The sequence below is a fragment of the Pseudopipra pipra genome, chromosome W (genome assembly GCF_036250125.1).
Source record: "Pseudopipra pipra isolate bDixPip1 chromosome W, bDixPip1.hap1, whole genome shotgun sequence".
In the NCBI taxonomy this organism is placed as follows: domain Eukaryota; kingdom Metazoa; phylum Chordata; class Aves; order Passeriformes; family Pipridae; genus Pseudopipra; species Pseudopipra pipra.
Window position 1 is genome coordinate 27,904,562 of NC_087580.1, and position 13,336 is coordinate 27,917,897.

The 13,336-nt window shown below is 48.6% G+C and overlaps 1 protein-coding gene across 1 annotated transcript; it reads right to left on the reverse strand.

The window, feature by feature from the left end:
• Window positions 1-10,169: 10,169 nt before the first annotated feature.
• On the reverse strand, window positions 10,170-12,318 carry LOC135404943 (gastrula zinc finger protein XlCGF7.1-like). Its single transcript, XM_064639673.1, has 2 exons — window positions 12,302-12,318; window positions 10,170-11,105 (listed from the first exon to the last, which is right to left on the reverse strand). Exons 1-2 carry the CDS (start codon window positions 12,316-12,318, stop codon window positions 10,220-10,222), a joined length of 903 nt encoding a protein of 300 aa, XP_064495743.1. The 3' UTR covers window positions 10,170-10,219.
• Window positions 12,319-13,336: the final 1,018 nt, after the last annotated feature.

The window sequence follows — 13,336 nt, forward strand, 5'->3', positions numbered from 1 at the left end:
CTGGTCTGGTTTTGTTTGTATTTGGCCCAATATTGTTATTGTGTACCTGATATATCTTGCTTACCTTGAAACATCCAGGAGCACATAGTTAAAGGTATTATCATGCTAAGAGTTGCTATATGAGAGGTAGTGCCGAAGAGTTAACTATAAGCACATCACTTTGGATAAGACCTAGAATTAAGATTTGTCAGTTTTGCAACTGTTAGTTATATGTATGAGCCTTGTGTAACAGATGTAAGGTTTGCCTCCCCGACAGACAAGGCTGGGTCAGAACCAGTGTGCATATTGCAGAAAAGAGGGACACTGGAAGCAAGAATGCCCTGAATTAACAGGTGGAAATACAGGCACAGGAGAGGCTGTTGTTGCTTACAGAGTACTGAGTGAAGGGGGGGCCAGCAGGCCAGTGCTAGGGGACCTGCTGGAAAAAATTAAGCTAGGGGAAGAAAAAGAAGAATTAGATTTTCTAATTGATACCGGGGCTATATTTTCTGTTTTGAATTAATACCTAAAAGTGATAAATGTGTTTAAGTTGTGGGTGCCACTGGCCAATCAGAAAAGCTTTCTTTTGAAACCCCTAAAGTTCAAAATTGGAAAACAAATGGGAGTGCATCAGTTTTGGTATTTACCAAATTTATCCAAACTCGTATTGGGCAGAGACCTACTAGAAAATCTGGGAGCTGTAATAGAATTCAAACAAGGTAAAATTGAACTTAAGGTAAAGGAAGAACAATTAATAGCAGCTCTGAGTTTAGCAGTGATTTTTTAGATCAGGTATACCCAGGAGTTTGGGCTTTTGAAACACCAGGAAAGTCAAAAAGAGCAGCTCCCATTGAAATAGAATTACAGACAGGAGCAAACCCAGTAGTTAGGAAGCAATATGCACTGAAGCTGGAAGACAGAAGAGGAATTGAGCCAATAATAGACAACTTTTTGAAATTAAGGTTTTGTAGAGTGTGAATCAGATTGCAACACCCCAATTTTACCAGTCAAAAAGACAAATGGAACACATAGGTTGGCTCAGGATTTAAGAGCAGTAAATAAAATAGCTAAAACATACATGCAGCTGTTGCAAACCTATAAACCTTATTAACAATATTAAAAGAAAGTGTAATTTGGTTCACAGTATTAGACTTAAGAGATGCCTTTTTCTGCCTTCCCTTAACACAGGAAAGTCAAAGGATATTTGCCTTCAAGTGGGAAAATCCCACCACAGGAAGGAAAACTCATCTCATTTGGACAGTGTTACCTTAAGGGTTAGAAAATATTCCCACAATTTTGGGAATTAATTAGCTAAAGAATTGGAACAATGGCAGTCACCACCGGGAAAGGGTGTACTTTTATAATATGTGAATGATCTATTGATTGTTACTGAAAAACAAGGAGAATGTGTTCAATGGACAGTACCAAATATGCCTTTGGCATAGTTCACACTCATGGAGCAATTTGGAAAAAGAGGACTTTTAACTCTTCAAGGAAAAATTGTGGAATATACTGAAGAAACTCTATGATTATTAGAAGCTGTACAACTCCCCTCTCAGGTGGCAATTATGCACTGCCAAGGACACCTGAAAGGTAACACTGTCCTGGAAATAAGAAACAGAAAAGCTGATGCAGAAGCTGAATTAGCTGCTGCAAGAAGTAAAGAACTATCAGTAGCAGCTTTAGTGCTAGAAGAACTAGACACAGATCAACAGGTAGAATATCAAGAAACAGATTATAAGTGGATACATGAAAATGAAGGTAAGGTGTTAGACAATAGATGAGGTTAACTAAAAACAGGTCAGTTAATACTGTTAGAAAAATTAGTGTGGCAATTTGTAAAAGTAAAACATGATAAAACTATTGGGGCTTAGACTCACTCTATTAGCATTTAAGGACTAGAGTAGCAGGACCAAATTTATTTATCACAATAGAGCAAGTCACATCCCAATGGGAACTTTGTCTTTAATACTGGAACAAAAATACACCAAAGGGCAATAAGTAAAGGGCATTTCCCAGGTGAAATTTGGCAAATTAATTTCTCTGAGCTCCCAAGAAAAGTGGGGGGTCCTGTTATCTCTTAGTTTTGACTGACACATTTTCTGGATGGCCTGAAGCTTTCCCATGTAGAAAAAAAATGAATCAAAAGGAGTGGTTAAAGTCTTGTTGAATGAGATTATACCATGGTTTGGAATGCCTAAGAGCATCTCTTCAGATAGAGGTTCACACTTTTGTGCATGAATTGTACAAGCAATAAGTAAAGCACTAAAAATCAATTGGCAACTGCATATGCCCTACAGACTCCAAGCAAATGGGCAAGTAGAAAAGATGAATCTAAAATATGTCAAGAAACAAATTTTCATTGGTATCAAGCTTTACCTATTGCTTTAATCAGGCTAAGGGTCAAGCCAAGATCAAAAGAGAAACTGAATCCATTTGAAATTCTATTGGGCAGACCCTACATGATGCAAGCTGTGAATAGTGAAGCTGTAGATCAAATCAGTAATCAATATGTGTGTGATCATGTTATGGCTGTAGGGAAACAATTGCAGAAAAATGCTACAGTGGTGTTAGAACACCAACCCAAGCAGCCTGATTGTGAGTTACATCCCTTCAACCCTGGTGATCAGGTATATGTTAAGAATCTTTCAGGAGATCCACCACGAGAGAAGTGGGATGGACCCCAGCAGGTGCTGATGACAACCTCCACAGTGATCTGGGTAAAAGAGAAACCCACGTGGATCCACTACTCTTGAGTCAAGAGGGTTCCAGAGGAAGCATGGACCTCGGGAGAGGAATCATCTACTATCAAGCCTCCTCAATGCTGATCTTTGGACTGATAAGTACATTAGTGTTAAATCAAACTCTTGCCCAAAAATTATTATGGTCTCAGGCCTATAATGGGAATTCTAGTCTATGATTTGCTATAAATACAGATATTCTGAATTCATCTGAACTGAACCAATACAATGCATCTGTTATAGTCCTCCAAGGAACAAGGGGACTGAATAATTGGTAAAATCCTGGTACCCCATACAATGCAAGTGTTTTAATAGGCACAGATTAGATGGTCACCCAAAATTGACGTTACTGTGAAATGTAATTAGTGGCTGATCAGTGTTGGCACACCTTCACTCTAGATAAATCAGTTTCTGTGATGTGTCAGTGGACATTCAGAGAAGGAAATATAACCAGGAGATTTCCAACCAGCAAATCTCCTACCACCCCATTGACTAAGACCACCACCAGTTCTACAACTCCTTCTTTAGCCTGTGAGAGTGTCCACAATTTAACTTTTGCTGGACCTTACATGATTAGACACTCAAAGGAGCAGAAGCTGTTGTTAGATCCCACATATTCACTGAAGAGGGTTCGAATAAACCTTCAAGTAAACACATCAAACATACAAAAAGATTGTCAGCCCTGTATTCAACAAAGCCTTAAAGGCTGGCATGCATAGATGATGGCCAGATCCCCTCGTACCTGAATTCAAAGAGATGTAACTGGATGGTTTAGCACAGGATTAAGTGTATTAAACACCATAGATCAAGAAGTATTAGTGAATAAACTAAGTGCTGTCACATCTGATCTAGGAAAATTCAAAGTCCCTTTAAGATCATCTTTGCTCACTTTGGCAGAAACACAATCATTGGCAGTTAAATTGTTAACATTAGTAGCTAACCACACTGCAAAAGATTTCACCAAAATTATTCACTATGCTGGTGTCATCCATAAAAGGTTTGCACTTGCAATACAATGTCTCCAAACTCAACAGTGGGTGAAATCTGTAGCTGCAGGAATATTAAGGGAAGGAACCTCAGGAATATTACCACAAGAAGTAAGAGAAATAATAGCTAGAAACAGTTCTACTACACAATTTGAGAAAAATTACCAGGCGTGGTGGCAGTTAGGGAACTTCACTTACAGCCCTCAACATGAACAAATTGAAGCTTATGTGCTCGCTATCAGTGCAGCTAAAGAAAAGACCATCTTTCCTATCCTGACATTAGGAGCCATACACCAAAATGTAATTGTCAGACCCATAGACCATAATGTTTGGGCAAGTTATGACCACACCAAGAAAAAGTGGCAGCCAGTCAGTCCTGAGGCATGTATTCCTAAAGGACAATTAGGATATATCTGTGAAAATGCTGTAGTAGGAAATGAAGATTTATGCTTAGATGCTGAAGATAGTGTGTGTACCTTTGAAATGCTTCCCCATGCTAAAACCCAATCACAAGTCTATTATGTAGGAAATGGATGTGCATGTGTTAGAACCTTTTGTGTTAATTTTACCATAGATACTTGTCATGAAGTAGTGAGTGGTACTAATTTTTTTGTTTTACTAAAATAATAGGCTGTGACTTTGATTATATCATTCTAGTGACTACTAGACAACTGATTGAAGCTGATTATACAATGTATCATGATGTGCCAGAATTGCAGACAGGAATGAACATTAATCTTCTAAAGCAATGCTTAAACATCCTGATATAGAAAAACTGGTCTAGGAAGTAAACAGAACGACTAAACGAATGCTCTGGCAAGTAGAACATGACACTGAAAACATAAAAACTGTTTTAACCAAAGTAGAAAAAGTGGGAGAGCACCACTGGTGAGACATCTTTACAGGATACTCCCCTACAGCATCACAAGTGTTCCACTATTTAATGCATCCAATATTGGTATTAGGAGCTGGCATGATTCTACTACTGGTCCTAATTGTTTGGCTATGGTACAAATCAAGCATCATGGTTAGAAGGATGCAGATAATGTGGGTTGTGATGAATACCTATCAAAATCCATTGGAACTTGACGAAGGAATTCGTAAATTCTAAACAAAAAGGGGGGACTGAAACAGGAGGCCAGGCCCAAAAGAGTTAACTAAGAAATTTGGGCCTGCTAACAAGCTACCAACATCCAAAACGATCTGTGCTTGTTCTGTTCTACTTACTGGACCAAAGCTTAAGAGAATAGTACAAGAACATGTAATAGGCCTAGAGGTGATAAATTAGAAATGCAGTAGGATAAGGTAGACATTTGAATAGGAGAAATAGGCCTGGAGCCAGGGCCTTTTCCAAGCTTCAGTGAGCAGGTCAAGAACAATGGAAGAGAAGAAGAGTCAGGCTGAGGAAGATGAGTTTAAGCCCCCAGACCCACCAAAATTGAGGGCCAAGAGAAGCACCGCCCCATATTAATATGCATTGATAGATGTTGTAATTCATTGAATATGCATTTAATCACATCTGAAGATTGTATAAAAATGCTGATTTTGTGTGAAGCCTTTGAGCAAGTTTGTCCAGTGTGAGCTGGCTTGCTCCCAACGTCGAATAAACAAATACCTTGCTGCTTAAAGATAAAAAAACTCTGAGCAGTTTCTTGGACCGATTTTTCGGATTTCATGACATCATACCATTTCTGTGACATCACACTTCCCATGTGACATCACATCTTTGTTGTGTCATCAAGGATTCTCTATGACATCACATCCATCATATGACATCACATCATATCATCCCTGTGAAATCACATCCTCCCCGTGACATCACAGCTCTCCTGCGACATCACAGCTCCCCTGCGACATCACATCTTTCCTGTGTCATCACATCTCCCTCATGACGTCACAGTCATCATATCACATCACATCTCTCCTGTGATATCATATAATCCCTGTGATGTCACATCCTCCTCTGTGACATCACAGCTCTCATGTGACATCACATCTTCCAATGACATCACATCTTCCCCGTGACATCACACCTCCCCTCTGACATCACACCTCCACTGTGACATCACACCTCCCCTATGATGTCACAACCATCATATGACATCACACCTCTCCTTTGATATCGAATAATCCCTGACATCACATCCTCCCCTCTGACATCACATCCTCCCTGTGGCATCACATCCTTCCTGTGACATCACATCTCTATGACTTCACATCCATCATATGACATCACACCTCTCCTGTGATATCACATCCTCCCCTGTGACATCACATCGTCCCTGTGACATCACACCTCCCCATGATATCACAGCTCCCCTGTGACATCACATCCAGTGACATCCAGATCCATCCCAAGGCTGGGGGTGTGTCAGACAGGCAGAACCACAAATGCCTGCACAGCCCAGAGCAGTCAGTGTGGGGCTGTGCTTGCTGCTGCAGAGACCCCCAGGGAACAAACCCGGGCAATAGTTTGGGGGGCTGTGTGTGTGTCCCTAAGGAGGACACTTGCCTTATTATTGCTTATTATTTGTAATATCTTACAGATCTATCATACAACACCTAAGGATGGATTCTATAGAATATGTGCCATAGATATTTGGGTTGGGTCTGGCTGAGCTGCAGTTCAGTTCCCCACAGCAGCCCTCCCAGGGCTGGGCTTGGCATTGGCAGCTGGAAGGGGGTTGAGAACACCCCAGTGTTTTGGCCGCTGCTGAGCACAGCACCAACCCTGGGACATTCCTTCCTTAGCTGAGGGCAAGAGCCTGGCAGGGGACCCAAGTAGGCCAGCTGAGCCCAACTGACCCAAGGGACATTGCAGCCCATGGGAGGTCAGCTCAGCTCTAAAAGCTGAGGCAGGGAGCAGGAGGGGGGCATTCATTGTCTGATGGCTGCCTGCTGAGGAACCGTCCCGCGGACCCAAGCCCTGCTCCTCGGGAGTGGCCGACCATGGCTGCTCATGGGAAGTAGAGAGCTAACCCTGCATTCACTTTAAATAAACTGCCTTATCTCAACCCACAAGTTGTTTTTTTTCCACCTTACTCTCTCCCCTGTCCTGCTGGGAAGGGGAGTGATAGAGTGGCTGGGAGGGCACCTGGTGTCCAGCCAAAATCAACCCACCACACACCTGAACACTTCCAGAGACTCCACCACCTCCCTGGGCTACTTGTTCCAATGCCTGAACACTCTCAGTGGAAAAGGTTTCTTTAATATCTAATATTAACCTTGCCAACGCAATTTAAAGCCATTTCCTCTCTTCCTGTCACTATAGCCTTGGCAGACCAATCCCCATCCCACTAAAAACCTCCTTTCAGGTCATTGCAGAGAGCAATGAGGTCCCCCCTGAGCCTCCCCTTCTCCACACTCAACAAGCCCAGTTCCCTCAGCCGTCCCTCAGCAGACATGTTTTCCAGAGCCTTCCCCAGCTCCGTTCCCTTCTCTGGACACGCTCCAGCCCCTCAAGGGCCTTTTGGCACTGAGGGGCCAGAACTGGACACAGCACTCCAGGTGGGGCCTCCCCAGTGCCCAGCACAGAGGGGCAATCAGTTCTCTGCTCCTGCTGGCCACACTCTTCTCCACAAAGGCCACGATGCCCTTGGCCTTCTTGCCCCCCTGGGCACACTCTGCCTCATATCCAGTCGCTGTCAAGCAGCACCCCCAAGTCCCTTCCTGCTGAGCAGCTCTCCAGCCCCTCTGCCTCCAGCCTGGAGCGTTCCAGGGGGTTGTTGGGACTCAAGGGCAGGCCCTGACACTTGGTCTTATTGATCCAGCCTGTCCAGATCCCTCTGCAGAGCCTTCCTGCCCTCCAGCACATCCACACTCACACCCAACGTGGTGTCGTCCACAACTTTCCTGAGGGGGCACTCGATCCCATGGCCCAGATCACCCAGAACGAAACAGGAGCAGCCCCAACCCTGAGCCCTTGGGAACCCCACTAGTGACCAGCCCCACCTGGATTTCCTTCCATTCCCCAACACTCCCTGGGCCATCAGACACTTTGTCACCCAGCAAACAGTTCCCCGGGCAAGCCATGAGCAGCCAGTTTGTGCAGGAGATGCTGGGGGAGATGGTGCCAAAGGCTTTCTGGAATTCCAGAGAGACACATCCCCAGCCTTTCCCTCAGCTGCTGAGCGGGTCCTTTGTCAGAGAAGGAGATGAGGTTGGTCAGGCAGGACCTGCCTTTCCCAACCCCACGCTGGCTGGGCCTGATCCCCTGGTTGTCCTGCCCGTGCCATGGGATGGCACTGAGGAGGATCTGCTGCATGGACTTCCCTGGTCCTGAGGTCAATGGGACAGGCCAGGAGTTCCCCAGATCCTCCTTTTGGCCCTTCCTGGGGATGGGCATCCCATGTACTTGTTGCCAGTCAGCTGGGATTTCTTCAGTTCTGCAGCACTGCTGGGGAATGAGTGAGAGTGGCTTGGCCAGCTCTTTCTCCAGCTCCCTCATGACCCTTGGCTGCATCCCATGTGGGCTCAGGCACTTGGGGGGGTCTCATTGGCAGAGCAGGTCACTGACCATTTCCTCCTGCATTGTGGGGGCTTCACTCAGCTCCCCATCACCAGCTTCCAGCCAAAGCCTGCCTGCCAGGTGTCCAAGGGGTCAGTTCTGCTGCCCCCTCCTTCCTTCCCCTAAAATGGAAAATTCCCTCATTTTGGGTCCCTGTGCCCCAGACAGCTCCAACCACCACCTCACCCACCAGTCCCACAATCATGGGATGCTTTGGCTTGGGAGGGGCCTTCAAGAGCATCTCAGCACCCTCAGATTAAAGATTTCCTTCCTACTATCTCCTCCAACCCTTCCCTCGATCTATGTGAAGCCACTGCCCCTTGTCCTGTCACTCCAGGCCCTTGTCCAAAGTCTCTCTTCATCTTTCTGGTTGGCTCACTTCAGGCACTGCAAGGCCACAATTCGGTCACCCCAAAGCCTTCTCTTCTCCAGCCTCAACACTCCCAATTCTCTCAGCCTTTCCTCACAGCAGAGCTGCTCCATCCCTCTGATCCTCTTGCTGCTCCCCTCTGCACTCACTCCAACAGGTCCACGTCCTTCCTGTGCTGGAGCCCAGAGCTGGAGGCAGCTCTGCAGGTGGGGCAGCATTACAGCCACGCATGTTCCAGCAAGGACATGGTGGAGCCTCATGGAACGAAGGGGCCACTATCCTCTGCAGCTCTTTCTGAAGCACAAATGACCCTGGGACAATGGGAAATCTCCGAGAATCCAAAGGGCATTTGGGGACTGCAGGGCCTCATGGAACTAAAGGAACCCTTGGAGACTGGGGAGGCTCATGGAATCCAGGGGCCATTGTGACATGTGGGGCCTCCTGGAAGCAAAGGAACCCTGAGAATTTCTGTGGGAACAAGTTATGGCAGCAGCAGCTGCATTCAGTTAATCAGGATCCAAAAGGAGTGTTTTGGCCTTGACTGGTGTTTTCCATCCAGAGAGTGCTGTTTGCCAAAGTGGAAACCACTTGGAACGCTCTGCATGGTAGCCTGTGTTTTTGTCTGGTGGCTGAACACAGCCAGCACATGAGGGGAGGGGAATGTGTGGGATCAGGGCACTGCTTTGGGGCCATGCTGGGAATTCCAGTGGACTAAAAGACAAAGCCCAGGCGCTGTTTCCAAAGGAACCCCAATGAAAGGGGGACACCGGAAAGATGGGAGGACAAGTCCTGCAATGGAACTCTGTGTGTGCAGCCTCATTTTCTCCTTCAGCAGCCACAGGAGAGGGGGAAAAAAGTGGGGGTTGGGCCCCCAAAACTGTTCAGGGGGAAAATTGGAAATTGAGGGGACAATGGGAAAGTGGGAGGAACAGGGAGAAGGGTGGAAAAGGCAGGGTGGTCTGGCAGGCCTGATGGTCCCATGAGGGTCTTTGGGCACAGGGGGGTTGGCAAAAGGGCCCCCCTGATCTCCCAACTTCCTCTGGGGTTCTGGAGGCTGCTGGATCCAATCTCAGCCTTGGGTAATGACAACAGTTTCAGTTTAAAGAAATTAGAGAGGTGTGAGTGAACCACTTTTGTCCCCAAGGTTTTAATGATGGCAAATCAAATCTTTTGATTTATTTAGGGTTCCAAATGATCAGACAAAACATCTTCATCAGAATTATTTACTGCACAATACAAACACTAAAACTACCAGGAGTACAGGATAAGATAGGACAGTGCTCTACACTAAAGCAATTGTTGAAGCAATTCTACTCCAGCTGGCACAAAATCAATAATTCTTAATTAGAGATCGATGGAACTCCCCCAGACCAACGCACGGGGGGAGATCTCTGCTCTCAACCTCCAGAACTCACCTTGGGGGGTCCCCAGCCAAGGCAGGAATCTCGACACACCCCACAAGAAAGGTTCTGTTGGAAGAAGCTGCCCCTGGGAAAGGGGACTGGCCCTTTGTGGTCAAAAGGGATGGACTGACAGTCACTGGACTCCAGGGGTTGCCTCAACACCAGGGGCTTCATTAGGGGTGGAAGCAGCAGCCGAAGCTCTTCCCGCAGTCAGGGCACTGGTAGGGCTTCTCTTACTGGTGGGTCCGTTGGTGTTTGGTCAAGACACCGATCTGGGTGAATCTCTTCCCACACTCCCCACACTTGTAGGGCCTCTCCCCGGTGTGGATGCGCCGGTGGGTGACAAGATGGGATTTCTCCTTGAACCATTTCCCACAGTCGGTGCAGCAGAAGGGCCTCTCATCCGTGTGCGTCCCCTCATGCGTGTAGAGATTCCCCCTGGTTGGAAACCTCTTCCCACAATCCAAGCACTTGTAGGGCCGTTCCCCAGTGTGGATGCGATGGTGTTTGCGGAGGGTGGAGCTGTCACTGAAGCTCTTCCCACATTCCCTACACGTGTAAGGACATTCTCCAGTGTGGATGTGCTGGTGGGAACGAAGGTGAAAGCTCCGGCTGAAGCTCTTCCCACATTCCTCACACTTGTAGGGCCGTTCCCCAGTGTGGATGAGCTGGTGGGTGCGGAGGTGGTAGCTCTGGCTGAAGCTCTTTCCACATTCTCCACATGTGTAGGGACGTGCCCCAGTGTGGATTTGCTGGTGGCGGAGCAGGCTGAAGCTCTGACTGAAGCTCTTCCCACATTCCCAGCACCTGAAGGGCTTCTCCCTGCTGGGAGGCTGCTCAGGGACCACCAGGTTGGAGCTCTGGCTCAAGCTCTGGTCGCCTTCCTGGCACAGGCTGGCTCTTTCCTCCTCAGAGCACCCTGGGATGGCTTTGGAGCCCCTCCTGCGGGGGGATCTCCGGCCCTTTTCCTCCCCGCTGCCTTCCTGCGCCGGGGAGCCCTTCAAAACGGCCTCTCCCACCAGGGTCTCACGGGGGGATTTGTCCTCCGGGCTCTCCGTCCTCAGCTCGGGGCCTGGGGCAGGAAGCAAGAAGGACAGGGAGGGGATTTGCCTCCGGCCCACAGGGAAGGCCAAGGACATCCCCCCAACTCCGGCCCCGGCAGGACGGCGGCGCCAGCGGGGTTGTCCTGCAGCCGGGGCCATGCTCGGCTGACAGAGCCAGCACAACACCCGCCCAAAGGGACACTGACTTCCTCCTCACCTGCCTGGGGGGCCCAAGGCATCTTCCTCTTCCTCGCAGCCTCCTCCTCCATCCGCCCAAGCTTTGGGAAGGACAAATCCTGATGGGGGGAAAACAAGGGCTGAGTGCGTTGGCTTGGGGGTTCCTCCTGCCCAAGTCCATCTCTAGAACTCACCAGGCATCCTGTGTCCATAAAAACCTCCAAAACACCAAGATTCAGCCCAGAAAAACTCAAACCACCCATATTCAGGCAAAACACCCCTCAGAAATAGCAAGAAGACCCTCATCCAGCCAAACTGCAAAAAGTTGAGATTCAGCTAGAAAATACTCCAAAATATGAAGATTATCCCAAAAAAAGGTGATGGGGACTGAATTTTACCCTCCAGCAGGAAAGTCGTTTGATTTCAAGCTCGTCTTCAAAGCGTGCCCTGGGATTGGAGCCTGGGCTCTAATTAACCTCTCCTGTGCTGCCAAACAGCAGGAGCTGTATGGCCAAGGGACAAACTCTGTGATCCCTGTCAGTGTCCATGGCCCCTGTCAGTGTCCTTCAGGGAAACTGAGAGGAGGAAATGAAGAAACTTGTTTGGAACTAAACTGATGTTAAAGTGGGAAAAACCTCCTTCCATGGAAATAAAACTTAGACAGTTTTTCCTGGGCTGAACAAGCTCATTCAGGGATGAAGGACTGGGACTTCTGTGGACACTTGTGCTGGTTTCTTTGGACACTTGTGTTCCTTCAGAGAGCCCCTGGAAACACTCTGCTGTTCACTCCCAGTGCCACCAGTGCCTGGGTCCTGTCTGCAGCAGCAGATTGCAGTGGGACGGGAGAAATGCTTTTCTGAGCCTCTGGGCTGGACACAGGCACAGCCTGGCCCTGAACCCAAGGGAAACAAAGACAAATTCCATGGCTTTAGCTGGAGCAAGGCGGGGGGGGTGGGGTTCCTGAGGGTAGCACTAACCAGACTTCTCTGTGTGTGTGAGACAGGCAGAACCACAAATGCCGTCACAGCCCAGAGCAGTCAGTGCAGATTTTTGGGGGCATCAACAGGACCCCTCCCCTGGGGGCTGCAATTTCACACTCCTTTGGAGAGCATCGACTAAAACATCCACACACACCCACAGCCACTCAGACACAGCCAAACACACCCACACCCACTCACACCCACACAAGCAGCTCATCCTGCACTTCAGCAGGATGAGCCCTGACCGAGCAGAGGGACCCAAATCACCTGGAAACACACCCCAGGGACCCCAAAACACAGTCAAAACACACCCAGATCACCCCAAAACACACCCCAGGGAACCCAAAACACAGCTGGGGGGCCCCCAAAACACACCCAAACACACCAAACACAGCAGCTCATCCTGCATTTCAGCAGGACGGCCCTGACCGAGCAGAGGGACCCAAAATGCACCCAGATCACCCCAAAACACACCCTGGGGACCCCAAAATACACTCCGGGGATCCCAAATCTCCGGGAGACCCCAAACCCCAAAACACACCAGATGGCCCTGACTGAGCAGAGGGACCCAAAATGCACCCAGATCACCCCAAATCCCACCAGGGGGACCCCAAAACCCCAAATCCCACAAAATAGCACTGGGGGAGTGGGGACACCCAAAACCTGGGTGGGGACCCCAGAATCCCACCGGGGTGGGTGTTGGGGGTAACCCCCACCCCTGGGGCCCCTCCTGGGGGGCTGTGGGGGGTCCCTGCCCCCCCCAACCTGTGTCCCCCCCCCCCCAAATCCCACAGGCAGCTGGAGCAGAATCACCTGTACACGGCCTACACTGGCATCATGGCCAAGGTGGGACCCCCAAAAATGGGGTGGAGGGGTTTGAGGGGGCCCTGGGGTTTGGGGGATCCCCGGGAATTCGGGTGAGGTGATATTGGGACTGGGGGGGGAGGGTCCCCAGAATTTGGAGGGGGAACCTGGAGACTGGCGAGGGTGTTCCCAGGGGTTTTGGGGGTCCCTGGAGGTGGGGGGTCCCCAGAGATATTTTGGGAAGGATCCAGAGACTGGAGGGTCCCCAGAAGTTGGGGGGGGGTAGTGATTGGGGGGGTCCCCAGAGACTGGGGGGGTTCCCAAGGGTGGGGGTCTCAAAGATGAG